Source organism: Cynocephalus volans, chromosome 3 (assembly GCF_027409185.1).
Source record: "Cynocephalus volans isolate mCynVol1 chromosome 3, mCynVol1.pri, whole genome shotgun sequence".
Lineage (NCBI taxonomy): Eukaryota > Metazoa > Chordata > Mammalia > Dermoptera > Cynocephalidae > Cynocephalus > Cynocephalus volans.
Genome location: NC_084462.1, coordinates 95385803 through 95408453, shown reverse-complemented (window position 1 = coordinate 95408453; position 22651 = coordinate 95385803). Strand labels below are relative to the sequence as shown.

General features: G+C 45.8%; 1 protein-coding gene across 1 annotated transcript in view; it reads right to left on the bottom strand.

Annotated features, from left to right (window-relative positions):
* The window catches only part of EHD4 (EH domain containing 4), a 73747-nt gene that overhangs the window by 3473 nt on the left and 47623 nt on the right, over positions 1–22651 (bottom strand). The window contains exons 4-5 of the mRNA XM_063090515.1: positions 15125–15537; positions 5029–5193 (exon numbers count right to left, since the gene is read on the bottom strand). Coding sequence (XP_062946585.1) covers positions 5029–5193; positions 15125–15537 — 578 coding nt within the window. The remainder of the gene's footprint in view (positions 1–5028; positions 5194–15124; positions 15538–22651) is intronic.

The following is a 22651-nucleotide window of genomic DNA, read 5'->3' as shown; positions in this document are numbered from 1 at the left end:
AAACTTTCTTGCCCCTGAACCTAGGAGTTACCTAGGACTTTATATGAGGGGTCTCAAAGACCTAATGGAAAATGTCTTCAACCTCAGTTTTACCAATTAAATACACAAATATTCCAATAATCACAATTTTTATATGGAGTCTGGTGAAGAATGTCTGTATGGATAATTCTAGAGGTCACCAGAGATAGGCTATTCAGGTGTGCAATTTTCTAGAGATGAGGAGGGAGATTCTTGAGGAAAAGTCAGACTTGACTGTTTTGGACAGAAGCAATATGATAGGCTGTTAGGGGGAAAAAAACCCCAACTTGGTGTAATCATAAATATCACACATTTATTATAAAAAATTAAGAAAAAATTGATAAGCAAAAATAAAAATGTAAAATAATTTATAATCCCATGACCTGGCAATAACCTCTGCTAACATATCTGGGCATACATCTCTAGCCATTTAACAAACACACACGCGTGTGCGCACACACACTCTAACTGAAATAATACCACACTGTTAAACAACCCACATTTTTAGGTACTAAGGTCATGTATTTCCATGATATTGATTTTTATGCAACCTTATTCTTAATAGCCAAACAACATTGACCTGTTTAGCTGGGCTATTCTTCATTTACCCTTCCCCCTGTAGTTGGACGAGCAGGCTGTTTCCAATAGAATATTAAAACTGTGGTCTCTAGGATGTGTGGCAGGGCAGGAATTCTGTGCTGATATTAGAAGTGGAGCCCTGAGCTTCAGATGGTGGAGGGAATAGAGCGGAAGGCTCAACGTGTCACAGATCTCTAGGGAAGGGCCTCCTAGCTCTCAGGCAGCAAACTCTGCGGCCATCAAACCACCCTGTGCTGAGCTGAAACCCAGCGTGCAGCCTCCACTCAGCTCAGAGCGGTGGGACGGGGCAGGTCGGTTCTCTAGAGCAAGTTCTGGTTTCTGTGTCCTTCATCCTCAGTGGCAGATCACAGTCACCAGCATGTCACTCCAGCATCAGCCCCAAAGAATGCTGCCAGCACTTTGGGCTCCTGCTGCCAGTGCCTCAGTCAGCTAAGGGGACTGACTGGAGAAAGGCGAGGAGAGGAGGAGCAGTCATCCTACACAAAAATCCCAGTGCTGCTGTGGTAAACAAGTTTGGATTCCCCTGGGTGCATGAACACCTACCTGATTTCCTCACGAATGAGCCTGAGCTCTGAGCACACACAGAGCCCTGTGTCTGGCCAAGCAGATGGATGAGGGCGGTGCCCGCCCAAGCTTTCCACCAGCCTGCAGGGGCCGTGGATTCCGATGGCAAACCTCTGGAAAACTGGTGAGGGAAAATGGCCACAGATTTGCAGGGGTGGACAGGAAGTAGCAGCTATTCCGGCCCCGGAAGGCACACAGGAAATAACCCCACACTCTTGTCCCTGTGATCCCCCACAAGCCTTACGAGGGAGTGTGGGGTACATGCTAAACCACCATCATCCCTGCCTTCTACCACGGTGAGTCCAAAACAGAAGTCTTTCTACTGGGATGAATACACACTGGGGAATTTAAGGATTTACCCATCAACATCTGTATCCACCAAGCCTGAGATCCTGGAATTGCTCCCTCCCAAGGGACAAAGATCAGCTCCCAGCCCAGTTTCTGGCCGGGCTATCCTTTGCCTGCTCATTCCCAACAGTCACCAGAAGCAGCTTCCAAATCCCCGTGAGGGCCTGAGCAGATGGGGATGCACTGCTGCCCTCTGCTGCTGAAATGCTGCCAACTCATCAGCTGTGGGTTACAAATTCTCTTTCCAGTAGGAAGACAACTGAGTCAGCAACAAAGGTGGCATTTCTAGTGTTCCTTTCATTCTGCAGCATCAACACATCTGTGCCAAATGTCAGATTCTCTCTGGAAGGGTGCAGGGAAGATGCAGGCAGCCTATCAAGCAGGTCACAGGCCTGTCCTAGCACCTGGGAAGAGCCTTCAACATACATGTTCAGCTCACTGCTATGGCCAAGAGTCACCCTGACCGGCTTGGTCCATGAGATAACACAGCATGACCCCGATATGTGCGAAGATGATCAGATAGTCATCTGTAAGCTTATGTTCCCTCCTCTGTCCCAGATGCAGTTGATGTGAGGTTGAACGTCTAGGTTGTAGAGGATGTTAGACTCTCAACAGACTCAGGGATGAGGCCCTACCCCACAGTCACAAACCCCTCGGAGCTTCCTGGGTGTCAGCAAATTAGCCTGAAGTATCAGGTAACGGTGAGCACTCCTCAACAGGTTCCAGGCCTGCTTCGTATCCTGTGGATTCTCTGAAGGGACTGGGGTAGTGTGACCAGGGCCCAGCTAGCTTCCCAAGAAGGAATCTTCTTCCAGCTTCTAGGGATTTGCTCTGGAACTCCCTGGTCTTTAAGCCCTATGGGAATCAGGGCTGGGTCAGGGTCTGAGAAATTCATTACCCTAGAGCCTACTATGATATGAACATACACTAACTTATCAACTCCCTCAACATGCATTAATTGAGCACCTACTACATCCTAGATGCTGGGAATATGGCAGTGAACAGGATGTGCATCACTGCCCTCATGGAGTTACAGCCTTATGAGGGACAGAGACGCTAAACAACAGACATTATATAATTTAATTAATTACACTGAAGCACAACAGTGCTCATGTTATAACGAGGAGCACGTGCACCAACAATGGGCTTTGCTGCCAAAAGCTTCATTGCCGGCCACTCATAATGGCAAAGACTAACCCCCGTATACTCATTTTTGTTTGCTCATTTATTCCAGGGGCCTAAAACAGTGCCTGGCCATAGTAGGCTTTGTTACTATTTCTTGGATGAATGAATAAATGAACACTAGTGGATGGGGCACCTGTCAGGTGGGACTCCTTGGTCCCAGTCTCAGGGTACTCAGGAGTCCACTGAAGGTGCTGAGGTACCTGGGGTGGGGCCTGACCCACAGGTGTTCTCAGCAAAGGTTCGCACACTTCCTGTAGCCTCCGGCTAAATGGGCTGTGGCCATGGTCTCCTTGTTTTCTTTCTCACGGACGGTCCTTTACCCCAGTTCTGAGAGGCCTGGTGTCCTCTGACTCAGCCAGGCCTAGGCTAACTTTGTCATGAGTAGCTCTGGTTCCAGAGTCTGCTTGCTATGTTACTGGCAATCACCTGGGGACCAGCAGGAGAGTCCCTGTAAGGGAGGCCTCAGTGGAGGTTCAGGGCCTCAGGAGCAGCGTCTTCTTGTGGGCAGGGCCTTGTGGTGACTCATGAGGCTAATGGGTCACAGAGGCCCTCGCTAGGCCATAGTACATGCTATGTATTTCTTCACAACTCTCATGTAGGTCAGGAAACCAAGTTCCCTTCTGAAATATAGAAGGGTACAAGGAAACACCTGTCCTACAGTTCAGTCAAGGGTGTGAAAGGGGAACCCATCAGGGAGACTGCTCAGGTCCCCGTAGCCCTTCAATTAGCCATCTTGTGACCAGAAAAACCCAGTTCATCCTCTGAGCACAGGAATACCTATTTCATTGCTGGAAGATAAAAGGCATTTCTGTATTTATTTTAAAATAAATACAGCTCAATCATATTTGACCAGATCACAGGTTGCAGATGCGAACCTGGTTGTAAAGAGCTGCCATCAAAACAGTAAGTATAACCCACCCCTGTGTTAGTGTGTAATTTATATAAAGTTTATATTAAGAAAAAAAAAAGCCCATTGGCATCAAAGCTTCCCTCTGGCTGCCTGTGGACCCTCACTTCCACTGCCTGGTTTTCCCTTCTCCTGGCATCCTCCTTCTATGCCCCTCCTGAGGCCAGCAGGACCTCAGGGGCCCAACCTTCCAGCTTCACCTGTCTGCAGTTTTTAAACTGCGCCTTACTGCAGTGCTGTCACTCTCTGTGGCTCAGGGCAGAAGTTGGTACCTGTTGGTCTCGGGGTGCAGCCAGTATACAGGTGGGCTTTGTTTGGCTTATGTAGTAATTTTTGAAAGTTTAAGGCAAAATTTGAAAACCAGGTGATTTTTCATACACATCCAGGTTTCTGTCTTCTCTAGAACCACCCAGGCCGGTATTCCCACAGGGAGCGACCCTGGACTACACAGGGCTTCTGCATTGAGGTGGGGCATGCATTCTCCACTGCGCCCCACCATGGGCCCCCGACAAGTTCCCATTACACTTGCAGAATTGTTTTCCTCCCTGTAGAGACATAATTCTCGGAACCCACATCTCTATCAAATGTGGGAAAACAAAAGGTAGTCAGAGAGGGTGACATGGTGTGTCTTTCACCTGGCCTGCTTCACCTGTTCATGTTATTGGCTGGTAGCTGCAGGCTTCTGAGTTTGTGTCATCTGCTTTATGAGGAGGACTGTGGCCCTCAGTGCAGATGGGTCTTTGCACTGGACAAGAAGATGGTCAGTCTGGGTCTGTGAGGACAGTCTACACAAAAGCCAGATGGGGTGGCCTTGCTCAGGAGGACATGCTTGTCTAACACCATTGCAGGGCGGTGGACAAACTGGGTAGGCCAGGGCAGCTGAATGCAGAAGCCATTTAGGCTGTGTCCAGCAAAGTCCTGCTGTGTCCACAGAGCCCCATGGCCCCTGACAGAGCCCTTGAGCCTGCAGCAGCAAGGCTGCCTGAGCACATAATCCCACAGTGCGGGGCAGGGCTGGGCAGGGCTTGAGGAGGCCACTCAAGGTGACCTTCAAGGCCACTACCAGCTCTGATTCCCTTAAGGTTCTAGGATTCTGAAAAACAGGTGTCACTTAAACATCAAAAGAACCTCCTTGAACACAGTCTAAGAGGGCTGCTCATTGGATTTTTTTGTGTGAGCTTCATTTACCTTTTGCTGTGTCCCCTTTTGTTTAAACATTTCAAAAGGGAGGCAATTTCTGCTTTAACCACAGGAGCCTGCTATCATAGATCACCTTTAGGAAGATGAATCCATTGCATCATCTTTGATCTGAAGCCACGACATCCTCAGGTGTCCCCAGCAAAGGCCAGACAACATGGCACTGCATCTCCACCCCTGACCATGACATTGAAATGGTCTCCCAGTACCTGCATTGCCTTGACCTCAGGGAAGTCCCCTGCAGAAATCTGGTATTCTCGCTGCAGCTGAATGTAGATTTCTGGTAACCTGCTGATAAGTTCTCTCTTCTTGTTTTCCTTTCCAAAAACACTTGGCATCTCCTTCTTCAGGTAGCTGATGATGTAGGCATGCACCTAAAGAAGCATATAGCAGGTGAGGACGTGCCATTTGGAATTGCAGCAGAGAAGGAACAAACAAGATTGTATCTTGTACACATCATAACACAGAACCATGGCCCTCAAGGTCAGGAGGAGGGCAAGGATTGGTGGGGGTGGGATGTGGAACTGTCCAAGGTTGGCTGGAATGTGGGGTCCAGAGCTCTGGAGAGAGCTGGCCTGGATGATGGGTTTGAGAGCTGGAGTAGAGGTGGGGGTGAGAGCCACTGGAGTGGATGAGGTCACCCAGGAAGACTGAGCAGAGAAAATCCCACCATTAAGGGCTACGTGGAGGAAGAGGAGCCAGAAAAAAGACATAGGGGGCTGGCTATTAGCTCAGTTGGTAGGAGCGTGGTGCTGATAACACCAAGGTCTAGGGTTCAATCTCTGTACTGGCCAGACATACACACACACACACACACACACACACACACACACACAGACACAGACACAGACACACACACACACACAATTTTGAGAGGCTACTGGCCAGACATACACACACACACACACACACACACACAGACACACACACACACACACACACACACAAAAGATTTTGAGAGGCAGGATGTTACAGATAAGGGTCGAGGGAGGACAGATCATGGGAATTGGTGACATCTGACCTGGGTCTTGAAGAGTAGTAGGAAGCGTGGGTGAAGGGAGGGATGTGATGGTCCACGCAGAGGGAAGAGCATGGATCAAGGTGTGGAGGTAACAAACTGTGGGGTGTATTTGGGCAGCGTCATGGGCTGCAGTGCAGGCTTGGAAGGTGGAAAAAGTGGGCTGCATTCAGACTCCGCTCAGCAGGCTTTAGGAGTCATTGGAGGATTTAGAATGAATGTGCTAACCTAATGCTTGCACTAATGATGTTTCTGGAAGACTAGAGAGGCCAGAGTCATGCTGTGAACAATGTGCTTTTCAGGTGGACTGGTGACAGGATGGGGTTGCACAGAGTAATTCCCTCAGGACTCTGTTCAAAATACAGACCTGAGGAAGGGTGACTGACCTGGGGAAGTTCCACGGCCACAGCTCAGCTCAGCTGCTGAGTGGCAATTCTGGTGTCTGTGTAGGAAGTAAGTGACTGCAGTGGGGCCTGGGTGGAAAAGATCTTAGTTCTGGTGATTAACCAGAAGACATCAAGAAAGTTTCACCAAGGCCAGGGCCGGGAGCACCAGGAAATGAAACTGAAGGCTGGCGTCAGTGGCTCACCTACACAGAAATCTGTGCCCAGTGAACAATGAGATGAGAATTCCTTTAAGCTCCCTGGGGACAGTTTAGATCGTAAGATCACTACAGGCAGCACTAAAGTTTTTTCTGCATAAGACCAGCTGCCTGGGGCCAGGCTGGATGGCTGAAGTTCCCTCTGGGAGAGGAACCCCAGGTGCCTGAGGGGAAGCCCCAGAAACCCTGATCACCTGGGGGTGGTGCCCGGGACTGCCACCCAAGTGGTGGTGAGCCGTGCTGGGAGAGCTCTGTTCAGCCTGCACCACACCTTCCTTAACATTTCCACTCTTATGCTGACCTCCAACCTCAGGACATTAAGAAATGTGCATTACAAAAGTTCTCTTTGTATATATTGAATCTTACAGACTAATTTAGAAGTCAAGTAAATAACTAAAACAGAAAGGATGGAAAGCAGAGCAGTGATTACAAAAACAAAATGACTATGTAGCTATGGAAAATCCTATTAAAGAAAACAGACTTCTACTATAATCTTGTGGAAGAATGGAAATTAAATAAAGGGTTGGTAAGCAGATAAATTCCACAGCTCAGCTGAGGGCCTCTGTGTATGGATACATACTGAGCACAGCCAAAAACATTTTGCTCAGATTTGAACACAAAAATAAGTTCATAAAGCCAACGTTGACATGCTCAGGCCAGACAACGCTAACTTTTCCACCCATTCAAAGGACATTTTAACATAAGTACTCGTTGTGCTGCCTGGCGATTGCCATGGGTATAGATATGGAGAGATGATTCTAAATCTTCCTGTCACCAGCAAACTTGCTTATTTGCTTATTTTTCAAATGAAAACTACTTAAAATATTTACAAGATTCTTAGAGATAACTAGAGACACCCACCGTTTGGAAATCCTTTATTTAGAATTCTGGGCTTTAGCTGCATTCCTGAGGATATGGTGAGGAAGTAGTAAGACGGGCAATTTCTTTGCCTTGGCCAGTGAATGCCTGGCTTGGTGCAGCTGGGGCTGGGGGAGCACTGAAGGACTTGGAGGGGCTGCCACACTCAGTTGGGGAGAACCGGCTGTTCCCCAGCTGTCCTTGCAGCCTTTCCTTGGCCTCAGCCCTCTCGGATCCTCTGGACTGGGTCTGGGGATACCACTCTCTTTTGTGCTCAGGCCTGCCCTGCTCTGGAGCCAGCACCAGCTGAAGCAGGGAGCCCCACAGCTGTGCAGTCTCCCATCCACAAGGACTTTTTACCAAGGTCAGGCCTAAGGCAGCTGCCAGGTGCCTGCACGGCTTCCCAGGACTCCTTCGCCACTTGCGAGTGAGGCACCTCTGAGCTGCCAGGCCTCTGCTTGAGGAAAGCTTAGTCCCTGCTCCTTGATCTGACTCACTCCCCACCCAGCCCCTGGCCCCTAGGATGAGCACCCTGAACACCGCTGGTGCCCAGGGCCTGCTTTACATAGGCTGAACTCAGGTGATATGCACCTGCCACTCTCCACCCACTGACTGACTGGCACCTGCTCCCTCATCTTAGACCTTGTGGCATTTACTGGCTGATGACTGAAGCTGCTGGATAATGGGCCACCCTTGGACAGTAGGTCTCCAGTGCCCTGATAAACCTGGAGGCAGATCATGCACCAGGTGTCAGCTCCCTTCTCCTCCCACCTACCTGGTGCTACCTGAGTCAAGAGCCTCAGGTGACCTGCTCATGCCGCAGGCTGCTCTTCAGCGCAACCTCTACTTCTTGGGTATCCCATGGGCCTGTTTTGTGGGCATGTGCTGTTCTGCTGCCTCTGCACGTCCACCCCCTGCTGCCCTTCCTGGGCCATCCTAAGACAATATCCCAGTGTCAGATTCTATGCATGGGCCCTGCTTTTAAGAAGGTTATCAAGTTATAAGGGAAATTATAATCCTTAGGATCATGGATTATTGAATCTTGAAGGGATCCCCCATATCTAATTTAACTCCTGGTTCCAGGAAATTCATATGACTTCCTCAGGGTCACCCAGCTAGTTAGGAGATGTAGAGCTGGCACTGGTGTCCAACTGCCTTATTCCTGTCCTTATAGAATTAATTATTTGATGTGCATATGAATTAAAAATCTTACAGAAGCTGTTGAAAATCTGGAATACAAAATGAACTGTGTCCTATAGAACAAGAGTTTGGCAAACTTTGATTTGAGGTTTGACTTCTGATTGTTCCTAGTTCACTGAGAAGTTTTGCAGAGGTCGCTCACCCTCCCTTCCCCCACACCAAACACGGACGCATTAGGGCAACGAACAGTGGGAACACCACCTGGCAACGTGGGTAGGGACTGCGGTCTTCCGGCAGGACAGTGACCTGTCATTTCCTAAAGAAATTTCACAGAGGGGACAGCTTGAACGGCTCAAACCCACAGGTTAGCTTTAAAAGCTCACTCCTGTCCTGTGTGTCAAAGACATCTCTCCAAATAAGCAAGTATCCCTGTGGAAAGATGTGGAAACAGCCTGGGACCTTTGTTATTTATAAAAAGAGGAGGAACAGGAAAGAGAAGAGTAGAGAAAGGGGAGGGGGCGGAGGAGGAGATCTGGTGTGGGAGGAGCAGGGTGGGCCCGCCACCGCCACCAGGGCTGCTGTGAGCAGCTCGAGGCCAGGCAGGATGCCTGTCCCAGCCCCAGCTTGCTCATCCACAAGCTGGAAATGACAGTACTCTTCTCACAGAGTTGTTATTATGAGATAAGAGACTAATGTACTTGAATGCGCTTTGCCCACTAGAAAGAGGAGGGTAATTGTTACTTGTTGTTATTTACTAATGGCCACTGCTAACAGCTGGAGGGGTAGGAATGCCAGAGAAGCCTTCTGGTTATTTAGTCCTTACTGAATAATTAGTAAACTCTGTCTATTTGAACAGTAATGTGATGACTTTAGGTCCCAAATGTTTAATTCACAAATGAATAACATTGATCTCTGGGGACTTTATCTTAAACATTCTTACCTTGTTCAATTCATCCTTTCCCTTTATAAAATTGGAAAAGCCCCAGGTCATCTAATGGTGATGACTGGGGGTAAATCAAATGAATCAAAATGACAAATGAGAATTTTTCCCTGGGCTAATAACTCAATGAGCAGAAAGGGATGTCCTCCCTTTAAATGTATATGTAGTTCACTATACACTCTGACACAAGTCTCATTGTTTCCAGTGACGTATGTGTGTGTGTGTGTGTGTACACAGTCATGTGTTGCTTAATGACAGGGATACATCCTGAGAAACACGTTGTTAGGCAATTTCGCCATTGTGGGAACATCACAGTGTGTACGTACACAAACCCAGATTGTATAGCCTACTACACATCTAAGCTCTGTGGCATAGCCTATTATACCTTCATCACTGACTGAAATGTCATTATACAGTACATGACTGTAAAGATAGATATCTCCATATATATATCTATCTCCAAGACTGAGAAGCATGAAGCATGCACTCAGGAGTGGTATTGCCTATAACCACCCTGGGCTTGGAGGGCAACCCCAGGCAGTGAGTGCTGGAAGCTACCAGTGCTTGTGATGGCATGGAAGTGTTCACAGCATTCAGATTTGGGCAGTAGTTTGGGGTCAGGCAGGCTGGGAAGGCGCGGGTAAACACAGTGCCACAGTCATCCACAGCCTTCTGGAGTCCTGCGTCTTTGTAAGCCCAGCTGGAAACTTGCATAGAGCATTTAAAACCAGGGGATTAGCACATTTTAAAAGTGGGTTTATGGTGACATAAAAAATTCAGCTAATAAACCAGAGACTCAAAAGGTGAACGCATGTTGTCATAAGAGTGTGAGACCTTGAGATGCAGAGAAATGCAGCTGCTTTGTTTTACTTAAGCAGGGGTTTGTTATTCTGTTCAGATCAAAATGGGCACTGGTGGCACCTGTGATACTGAACAGCCTTAAAGGTGACTTAAGGGGGCCCACAGTCATTTGAGAGCAACCGTCAAAGAGACAGCCTTCCACATATGGGCTGAAGCATTGACACACACAATAGCTTGGGCTGACCACTGAGCTATTTTTAAACAACAAAAAAAATTTTTTTTGGCGGTTGGCCAGTATGGTATCCGAACCCTCGACCTTGGTGTTATCAGCACCATGCTCTCCCAGGTGAGCTAAATGGCCAGGCCTGAGCTATTTTTAAAGCCCCACGGTGGACTAGACATGAAAGTGGTTATCACCACTCACTGTACAGTGATTCTCATACACCTTAGCCTGGACCCACCTGGTGAGCTACAAAATGCCTAGCTTCTCCACAGAAGGAATTCGACAGCGCAAATGGACGGGAAGCCAGGCACTTTATATGTGACTAAGAAGAGAATCTAGGGCCGGCCCGTGGCTCACTCGGGAGAGTGTGGTGCTGAGAACACCAAGGCACCGGGTTCGGATCCTATATAGGGATGGCCGGTTCGCTCACTTGGGAGAGCGTGGTGCTGACAACACCAAGTCAAGGGTTAAGATCCCCTTACCGGTCATCTTTTAAAAAAAAAAAAAAAAAGAAGAGAATCTATTTTGATGATGAAACTAAATTCTACAAAACTATAATGAATGCTGAAAATCACTGACCTCTTCTTTCTCATTTTTACTTGTTCCTTCCTCAAATGCTGCCTCATTTTTTGTTGAGTGAAGCTCTCCAAATGGGTAGGAACCTTTTCCATTCTTGGGCAACATGTTTATGGAGAGCAGGGTATGATAACTTGCCTCATGTTCATTCTGCTCATTTATCCCATAAATAGTATTGTTTGGGATTTGTATGAGTCTAATTTCTTTAATTTGGCTATTTTAGTTATAGCTGAATAAAACTAAATTATATTTTCCAAATGCTTCTTTGGCCTTTCCCAAAATAACTTACTCTAAAAAATCATGAAATCCCTGTACCAGCCAGCTGCCAAAAAAAGAACCATGAAATGAACCTTGATTGGCACCTCAGAGTGTGAGTCGTCTTCAAAGAAAGGTGTCTACTGATATCATAAGACGTGATCTTTGAGGCTAACCAAAAACCCACGCTAAAGGTTTCCTATTTCTTGGAATAGAGGGTTGTGAAAAAAATATAAACAGAAAAAGCAGGGAAATCATTAAATTTCAAGAGCTCTTTAGTAACAGTATCTATTTTTGATATTATTAAAGTGTCACCTTTATGACACCTTGAGTTTGATTAAAATGATGATGCACTTGCTTTATATGGATGGGCCGTGAGTTCTGCTTAATTATGGTGTTCTATAAATAGACACACTCCACGACCTAACACCGCTAGGGGACATCTGAAAACTTATCCTTTGCATGTTTTCAAAATGTCAGCTTGATAAACCTCTAAACTCTGTAGGGTTTCTGTGGATAGAGAATTTTACAGAATAAATAGAAAAACAAATTAATGCAGAAAGCAAGGACATAGTAAGGAGCTATTGCAGACGCTGTCTACTCTGGATTTCAGGTGAATGCTTTCTGGACTAGGGAGTCAGACTGACTGGGATTTGAATCTATCATTTCTAACTTAAGACTGTGTAGCCCTAGGGAAATATTTTACCTCTCTCAGCTTCAGTTTCCTCGTGTGTGAAATGAGGATAATAATGCCAAACTCTGTGTAGTTACTGACAAGATCAAACAAAATAACACATGTAATACAAACTGTGTAGCTTCTGGAATACTGTTGGTGTGCAAAAGGAAAACTGGATCAAGAGAAAGATTAACATACCAAAATAAAGGCATTTTTAGGAAATATAAACACCCCAAAGGGAAAAACTCAGGTGACTCCTTGTTCACTTAAGCAAAACCAAGTCCCCAAATGGAACATAAAATTGCAGATGGTCTGGGCTGGCCCGTGGCTCACTTGGGAGAGTGCGGTGCTGATAACACCAAGGCCCAGGGTTCAGAGCCCATATAGGGATGGCCGGTTAGTTCACTGGGTGAGCGTGGTGCTGACAACACCAAGTCAAGGGTTAAGATCCCTTTACTGGTCATCTTAAAAAAAAAAACCAAAAAACTGCAGATGGTCTAAAGTGAATGTCATCACTTAGTGGCCGAGGCCATTGTGCTGAGTTCTGCTTCTAATCCAGCTGAGACTCTGCTTCCTGTCTCTGCTTCTCAGCACAGTACTGCCCCATGAGCAACTGGCACTGAGAAGCTCAGGCTAGAACTATCTGTATTTCAAACATTTTCCTTTGTGAAAAGGAACAAGCCAGATACTATTCTTAGGAAGAACCCCCCCCCCCCACAAGCTTTCTTCCTATAAGTAAGCTCAGCAAGTTTGACCGCCCCCCACCCCCACAGCCACACAAGGGTTTTCATTATTCACAGTGTCAGAATACACAGCAGTATTCTGTGCCTCTCTCAAGCCTAGGCCGGGCTGACCCGACCAGAGGGACTAATGCCCCAGGGTGGCAGGGAAGTTCTATGGGTTATGGTGCTTGGCATTTCCAGTGAGTTCTCTGCTCCTTATTTATTCTATTCTATTTATTTATTTATTTTTAAAAAGATGACCAGCAAGGCGATTTTAACCCTTGACTTGGTGTTGTCAGCACCACACTCTCCCAAGTGAGCCACAGGCCGGCCCCCCTTATTTATTTATATGACTGATTACAGCAGTGTCTTGAGTCACCAGGCCCTCAGCAATGATTGGTAAATTAAAAATGTCCATGGGCACTTAGAAATAGTTAAAAAAATTCTTGCAATCTGCAAAGGCTATGACATGAGTTACCAGCTTTGGTTATAAAATAATGTAGATGTCATGCACACTGAAGGTTAAGTTCAGCTGCACCAGCTGGAGAAGAGAAATACCACATGCCAATGGGTCACTGAATGGGCAAGAACAGACTTCCTGCCACCAAGTATTAGGCCCAGGACAAGTGTGAGGGAGAAATCATTTCAGGAGAGCTGCAAATAAGTGGATTTACAAACTAGTTAGAAAGGAAGCAGCTTGCACCGGGAAGAAAGAACACAAGCACCATTGACTGCAAGTTAGTGGGGCGATACGGGAGGAATGCGTGTGCACGCACCAGGATGTAAGGTGAGTAGAGGGGAAAGCAGGAGATCGAGGGACTGTGTGTGGGCAGTGGTAGCCAGTGAGGTGCTTCTATTGCCCTAGGAGGGATGCTGCTGTGTCAGCACACTGGCATGAAGACAGAGGCCGCTGAGATGCAACTAGGAGGAGAAGTTGGAAGGCTTGTCCCCTCTCAGCTGTCACTTCAGTGAAGCCCTTCTTCTCTTCTCCTGGCACTTAGTCACCCTCCTCAGAGCACTGTTGGCAGTATCCACACTTCAGCCAGCACACAGCTCATCATTCTGTAACAAGGTGGTTGGGAACCTTCCGCCTCCACCAGGGCTGGGGGTGCTGAGTACGTGGACTGCATGAGGCAAAGTGGTGGTGGACTCCAGAAGGCAGACCAGAAACCACTTCCCGTGAAGCAAGAGGAATGTGGGAGGGGATATCGGTTCTTTGCAGCTAGAAGAGAAGGTGAGCTGACCTCACTTCCTGACCAAGTACTAGTGGATCTGGAGATGCAGGCCTGTGGACTGGTGTTAGTTGAAGTGATGAGGCCCAAAGCAGAAAGCTGGAATGAAAGCCAGGAGGCCTGATTTTAGGCCTGGCTTTGTTACAAATGGATTAGGTGACCCTGAAGAAATCACATATCCTAACCTTATTCTTATAAAGTTAGGGAGTCAGCACAGACTTCTGGTCCCCAAAGTTGATTCTGATCATCAGAATCACCTGGGGATATTTATACCACACACACACATGCGTGCATGCATACACATGGACATGTGTGTACACACACCTCTGAATCAGAAGCTCCAGGCCAAGGCCTGGGAATTTATACTGGTGAAAGCTCCTGGGTGCTTCTGATGATCAGCCAGGTTTGAACTTCACCGGGACTAAGTCAAATCTGGAGCCTCTTTCAGCATTATTGGACAATGATTTCATGAAATGTACACATATTTTTTCAGGAAACATTTTTTCCCTGTACTGTCTCTTGTAGGAGTGATGTGCTTTTCTCTCTTCAGGGATGTAACTGAATTGATTCTGCTACATGAGAAAGGTCAGCAGACTACCACTCACCCCGTTGGCACACATTCCTGGGGCTGCTGAAAGGCTCAGCTACGAGGTGGAGGAGCCAGGAGCCACAGTGTGCACATTCACAGGCTACAACCCAGAGTGGGGACAGGGCATGACCCTACACCAACACACTCCTCAGGATAGGCTGAACCAACCTTCCCCCTAGGACTCCTCTGGGTCCAGGAAGTGACATTGGGTTCTCTGCCTTAAGTATGTGGTGACTACTGGTGGCTTCTTAGCACCCTGTTGGTCCCACCAACACCACCTCTCTCAGGTCCAGCTGGTTATATTCCAGGGTCCTAATATCGTAACAGCTTCCACACAGCAAGTGCGTTGACTTGATCCTTCCCTATGCACCAGGCACAAGGCCACATGCTTTGTCACACTGTAACCTCATAAGTGGCCTATGAAGTACTCTTATTAACTCCATTTTACAGATTAGAAAACAGGTTTGGAAAGGTTAAGCTATTTGCCTGAGATCACAGAGTCAGGAGCTGGAATGGAAACAGGGCTGGCTGATCTTGAGGCTGTATTTTTAACCTATCTCTGTTCCACTCCTTAAGGCTTCTGGAATGGAGCCTGCCCCACCCACCTTCCCTCTGCAAAGGAGAAAGCAAAGCTTGTGGCCCAGGGCTGCCACCCAGGGCACCTCCCAGTTTACCTTGGCCAGCCTCGCTCGCTTGATGAGGTCGTTGAGTTTGCGCACCGCTGCCTTCTGGGGAAGGCTCTGGATGTCTCTGAAGAGGTCCTGGGCCTCGGCCTCAAAGAGCCGGCGGTTGTCCGTGTTCTGCAGGGGCTGTGCCCAGAAGGAGCCAATGTAGACGCGCAGCACCTCGGGCGTGTTGATGACCTTGCCCAGGGACCACATGAGGGCCCCGTAGACCCGCATCAGCTGCTGTGTGTCCACTTGGTCGGCCTTGTTCAGCACCACGCGGATCTTGTCATCCTGGCCCCGGAAGGCCTTGATGGCCTCTGAGAACTCGTCTGAGATGTCCAGTTTGTGGGCATCAAAGAGCAGGATGATTCTGTCGACCCTCTCGGCAAACCACTGTAGGACCTGGCAGAAGTCATAGCCTGGGTGAAAAGAAGGACATGTCAGTGTGGGCATCGGATCATTTCAAGTGGGCCACGCTGGGCTGGATGCATCTGGTAAATGCTGGGAATCTGGGGAGCCTTCCCTGGGAGAAGGAGGGAATAGAATGGGGCTCGTGGTCACTTTGAGCATAGCTAACTTCCACATCTGTAATTTCATTTGCTTCTCAGGAGTCTCTTATTTCACCTAGTACAGACCTTTTGATCAATGGCAAAATTGATCAATGGCAAAATGAACTATGGCTCTGTAAAACCACAGGCCTTGGGTCAAAAGCTCTCACTTCTTTCAAAGTCTCACTTGTCTGAAAGCATCAGAGATGGAGAAGGAAGAGAACCTGCCCCTAAGTCTCACAGGGTGTCCAGTAAGCAGAAGAGGAATTGCCTTCTCTTACCCCAAGTTTGTAGAGTGTTGAGGAGGTCAAAGGTTGGCCTGGCCGAAGTTGTGACCAATATTTATCATTTGGACTATTTATAGCTTAAGTATGTTATAAATATTTTTAAAAATTGTGAATCACAGCCGTTCTGTGAAATGATTTCTTGCCAATTTCTTTTTTTAAAATGGCCAGGCCCACAACAAATTGTTTGGCTTGCTTTGGCCACCTACCAGAACACTCCAAATCATACAGCTAAATAAACACTCTTCAGCCTGAGGTCAAGACTTTCAGGCATTTCCCCCAGGAGGCAGACTCCCACGAAAAGCAAACAAGAGTGGGCCAATCCCACAAAGTTTATTTTTAATTTCAGTCTGATCAGCTGTAGAATCAGGTCTCAGTCTAGCCCAACTAGTGTTGGGCTAGAGATATCAACTTCCATGACTCCCACTCTAGTGGTCGCCCCTCTTCTTTCAGATTCTGAAAACTTTCAAACACATATACAAGTCTAGAGAATAAATAATGAATGCTGATGTACCTACCACTAACTTAATAAATTTTGACACTTCGCCTTGTTTGCTTCAGATGCTTTTAAAAATCAAGTGTAGCTTATTTAGATAAAATACCATACGGTGGTGAGAATGAACTAGGTCTCTGCATTTCAACAAAGGTAAATGTCCCCCTGAAAATTGAGTAAAAAGTCAGTTTCTTTTTTTTGTTTTTTTGGCTGGTGGCTGGTATATGAACCTTATACTTGGTGTTTAAAAATCAGTTTCAAAAGGACATGTACAGCTTTATAACATTCATGAAAAATTTAAAATACATTGAAACTGAACAATCTATGGATATAGCACAAATACAAAAATGTTAACATCAATTGTAGGATAGTGGTTGGCTCTGTGGATGGAGGGAGTGTGGGATCTAAGGTAGATGAGAACTATCTAGAGAATGATCTATTAGACAAAACTAAAGGGGGTCCACAGACTAAAGTTTCCATGCATTTGAAGAACAGGTGAGAGGAGTAGTTGAACGAGCAAACTGGATCCGGATACATTTTTAATAAAGAAAACAAAACATTGAGAAATGCTGAAGTCCCCTGTGGACTCCTCCCAGAGCCCTTTCCTCCCTCCCTCCCCAGGGGAAACCACTGCCCTAAATGTGGTGTTTATGCCACCATGCATGCACACTTCCAGTTCATGCTTTTCACTTCTCTATTCTGTTTCACTGTGGACAAGGAGGATAAAGGTAGTTCTCAGAATGTGAGCCAGAGTTTACTTTCATCAGTATCTGCAGCTGGTTTAGATCAGAGGAAAATCAAAGACCCATTGAATGGGTCACATAGTATATAAGATTTAAAGTCAAGATTTCACTCTGAGTTTTGTCTCTGCAGGGCCAGAACAAACTACCTCCCAAAATAACAGTAAGTGCTATTGTCATTTGAGACTGATTTGTGTACCAGACAGCCCCAGATCACAGACTGCAGGTTGTAGATCCTTAGATGAATGAACTTGATGTTCCTGGGTGCTCGGAAGATGCTTTGGAACCACCCATGGAGGACCTACCTGGGGACTTGCTTTTCCAATAAGGATAATTGAACTCATTACTCTGACCCAACCACGCTCTTTTGGTCTCTCTTGTGACCAGAACTGGGTAGCTAAAGGTTCAGAAACAGATTGAAGAAACTGGGGTGCACACTGGAGTGGGCATGAGTCGCTCTTTGCTGAAGACCCTTTCTGTTTAGGGAGACTGGCCCTCATGGGCCATAGAAGCTGAAGGTGCGGCAGATAGTCCCTTGCCCCCTTCCTTAGCAGGTTGGGGTACAGGTACGTGATCTAAAATTAGACGTTCATTTCCTTCCAGCAGAGTGGAGTGTTGAACCTTGAGGGAATGATGCAAAGATACAGGGAAAATAAGAATTTGTGGTGGTGGAGGCTGAGCTGAGAGTCCATTGGTGGTGGCTTCCCAACACTTTTTTGAGCCTCATTCTCCAACCTTCCCATTAATTGTGTGAACGACCCGATCCTCCAAAAAATTCCTGCTTAAATTAGCCAGAATCAGCTTCTTTGGTTTGCTACCAAGAACCATGACTGGTAAACAACATTTTCCCACATTTTAATATTTCTGAATGCCTCCTACTGTCAGTGCCAAAAGAAACTCACCACTGGCAGGCAGAGAAGCTGAAACGCGGCCGTCATCACCTGTGCTAGCGCCAAGTCAGCCACGCACACTCGGCATCTCTTTCTCCCGGAGCTGCCTGGGCCGAGTGGTTGACCTTGGTAGCAACTCATGTATTTAAAATTTAACTTAAATTTGGGTTCCTAAAAGTTAACTATCTTTTTAAAAGATTCCATTCTAATGCTATAGTGAGATAAAAAGTTAATGGGAACACAGCTGCCAGCTGTACATTTACTACAAGTGATGCCAATACTTACTATCGGAGGAGTGGCTGCGTGTGTGCACTTTCTTGCTTTAAAGCAACAGTGAGAGCTTAATAAGGTGGACAAAGAACAGGTAGGCCGAGCTGTGCTTACTTGTCATTGAGCAGGTATAAAAGAACTGCTTGTCACATATCAGGCAGTGTAATCAAAGAAGAAGAAATCACCCAGTGTCTCAAGACAGAAGATTATCAAAGCTGGGAGAGGCTGGTTTGCTCAAAGTTTTCCCCCATACATCCAGTTATTATTATTATTATTTTACCATTTTAATAATTTTAAGTGTATAGTTCAGTAGTATGCAATACATTCATATTGTTGTGCAACCATCACCACCATCTATCCCCAGAATTTTTCATCTTCCCCAACTGAAACTCTGAACCCATTAAACAATAATTGTCTATCCCCTCCTCTCCCCAGCCCCTGGCAACCACAGCAAGACAGAACTACTTCTGTTTCTATGATTTTGACTACTCTAGGTACTTCATATAAGTGGAATCATACAGAATTTGTGCTTTTGTGACTGGCTTATTTCACTTAGCATGACATCTTCAAGGTTCATCCATGTTGCACTATGTGCCAGAATTTCCTTCCTTTTTAAGAATGAATACTTATTCACAAAGAACATAATTCTTATATCTCAAAGAACTCAGGCACCAATTACTCTTCTACCAAAATCCTAGCTGATCCAACTTTCAATAATATGTTATTTAGACTGCCTGCTAAAGAAAAATGTGACTCAGAAGGACCTAGAGACCACTGATTCTTAAAGTATGGTCTTGCATTAGAATCAAATAAGGGGCTTGCTAAAATTTAGACTTCTAGCTCCTCCCTAGAACCACAGAATCAGAATCCCAGGTGCTGTGCTTGGTGACCTACATTTATAAGATCTCCAGATGACTGTGATGCATGGTAAAGTTTGAGGACCACTGCCCAGACTAAATGCCAAGGCATGGTATTGCACAGATATGTTTATGCTCTTGTTGGTTAGTAAAACAAAACAAAACAAAACAAACACACTTAAAGTAGTTTCCTTTTATTCCAAAAAGTACCAAAAGGTAGTTAAATGGCGCATCATACAATTGAGAAAATACAGAATTTAAATATGCTTATATGAAGATGGGTTTTAAAATCCACCAAAGCTCCCCTGCCTCTGCTTATGCTGGGCTGTGGCTCTGAGAAACCTTTCCCCTAAGGTCTAGAACCTAGATATCTAGCCCAAATCCTATTCAATCTTCAAAACACCTAGATTAACTTTGATAAGGTTACATGTTACTTAACTTTAAGCCCCAATTTTCTCATCTGTAAAATTGGGTTGGTAGGTGGTTACATGAGAAAATGCTTTTAATGTTCTCAACAGTGTTGAGACTTAGTCAACGTTTAGTCAATACAAGATATTATTATTTCTCTCCCCCTCCCTCACCATAGGTGGACCCAATCGCTCCCTCTTCTGAGCTCCTGGAGTCCTTGCCTGTGCTTCTTTGGCACCATGGCACAGTGTACTAAAATCAGATGGATGAACTGGCCTTTCTCATTAGATAATAAATTCTTTAACCTCAGGGAACATGTCTTCCTAATAGTCATACAAGATAGTGGTGGACAGTGTGGGCTTTGGACCCAGACTGCCTGGGATCTAATTCTGACTCCATCACTCACTAGTTCTGTGACCTTGGGCAAATGACTTAACCTCTCTGTGCCTCACTTCCTCATCTGTAAAATAGGGTTAATAATAGTATCCACACACCTCATGGGGCTGTGGAGTTAATATATGTGAAGCATTTAGAATTGTCTTGGCACCTAGAAAACTGTCCAAAATGTTATCTACTGATTATTTTAAATGTCTCTGTATTCAGTGCCTGGTGTACAGTGGGTGTGCAATAAATTTTGCTGAAGGACATTTGGCTGGTGAGAAGCATAGTCTGTAGCCATGGAAAGAAACAAAATTAATTAGGGTAAAGGCAGCCATGCATGGATGCTTGAGCAAAGTGAGAGAATCAGTGCTCAGAAAATAGATACCTGAAGATACCAAATGAGCAAAAATAGCTCATATTTTATAAATAGAGCAGTGGATTCACAAAAGCTCAGTGGCCTTCCTTTTCTTGCTTGTGAAATGGATGGAATTCTACCAGTTGGCCTTAAGGGTCCTGGCTACTTCTAAAATAAATCTATGATTCTAATCACAGACACTCCCTAGCTTAGGGAAGTCCTGTGTATACCCATGCTGGCTGGGATAACTCAGCGCACACATCTATACCCAGTATGATGAGAATGATGAACTTTCCCAAATATTCTGTTACAGAGGGTAGTCAGGTTTCCTTGTGACTAAAAGTCAGCCATGCTATGCTAAGTAGGCCTGTGAAAGAAGCTGCCACCAAAAAAAAGGTTGAAAAAATGGCCCTCAGACTGAATGTGGTGTTCAGTTGCTGTTTTGTTTGATCTACTCAATGTTTTTAAAATTTTGAGTTGACTGTCTTTGGTCTGGACATGCACTGTTCAGTTCTTATAGACAGCCCGGTCAAACATGTATCCAGCTGGCACCCACTGCTGAGCAGAAACACAACAGCTCAGACTCAGCCTTTGAGACCAAACTCTGTGTCCTGTGAGAAGCTGCCCCTGCTTTCCTGGGTCCCCCCAGGGGCCTTACAACTCCCCCGGAGAACTGTGCCATGTTAGCTTGCATGTGTGTCTCCCCAACTGGGCTGTGAACGCATCAGGGCAGGGGCCCTTCTTACTCTGCTCCCTATGGCACTAGAGCAGGGCTGACCAAGAGCAGGTCTCAGCAAATGCTTCCTGAAGGAGTGAATGTTATCTGTGGAAAATGTGTTCAGAATTCCCAGAACTGGCTTTAAACAATCTATTGGAACATGTTTCTCTGGAAATTGGATGTACACTGAACGTTTTCTTCGAAATTAACAAGATACTTCAAATACAAAAATAAAAAGTTGATTAATAATTATCAAATGCCTAACACATGCTTGGAACTGTCACTGAGGGTACACGTCTATAAAACTAAGGCTGCTAGCTTTATCCATAATAGTCCCAAATTGGAAAATACCCAACTGTCCCTCAACAGGGAGAATGGATACCCTGTAATACATTTGTACAATGACTACAACTCAGCAATAAAAAAGTCTAAAAGGACTGAACTATGCAACAACATGAATGAATCTCAGAAACATGCTGAGTGAAAGAAGCCAGACACCAAAGAGGACATACTATACGATTCTACTTATGTTAAATTCTAGAACAGGAAAAGCTAAGCTACAGCGACAGAAAGCAGACCAGTGGTTGCCTGTGGCTAGGGGTGGGGCTGGGGGCTAACCATTTAGTGGCATGAACAAAGAGCAAGCTCAGGGTGATGGAAAGTTTCTTTATCTTGATGATGGCAGTGGTCACACAAATATACAAATCTGTCAAAACTCACCAAACTGTACAATTAAAATGGATGAATCTTCTTATGTGCTATACTTCAATAACCTAAAAAGTTACTGACTTAGAAAAGTAAAAATAAAGAAATAAGGAAAGAAAGAAAAAACATAAGGCTGCTAAACTTGTTTAAAGATACACATCTTCACAAATGCTGACTGACTCAGGAAGCTGAAATTTGATCTTCAAGGGGACTATGTAACTAATCTGGCTGTATATGTAGTTGAATGTAGCTAGAGTGGAAGCCCTATACTTCTGTCGAAAATCAGTCTTACTAACCATTTGAAGGCTAATATGAAATTTGACTCGCCTGCCCGCTGGAACTTTTGAGGGCTGTGTAATTTCACAAGCATCCTGCCTTCTGGCCAAGGTGATAAGAGAGTTTCTCCTGGTGACAGATTAGGGGCAAGAATGCTCTGAGTTCATGAGAATCAGTTCCAGCCAGGCAGAAGGCGGCACGGCCCGGGGCACATACAGATCTGGGCCTGTGCCTGTGTGCGCACGTGCCAGCATGCACGTGTGGTCAGCATGCAGGATTGCCTGTGGAGGACACAGGGGTGAACGTAATTATAGAACCATCCCCATGGTGCTCAATATATTTTTAACATTTATTCATTCAATTATAGAAATTTTGTTAAGACCTCCAGTGGAACTTTCATTACTCTGGAACAAAAAAGAGATGTAATCAGTCTAGCTATTTAAAAATACAGTTTCTATCTTTGTAAAAGGACCGAAAAGCTATATCAAGCTTTGAGAGCCGGGAAAGAAAATTTGTCTTTTGGAAGATCCCACCTTGGCACTGCTGGCTCCCCGTTCTGGGAACAAAGGGAGGGGGCAGGAAGGAAGGGGCCCGTTCCACCCAATCAG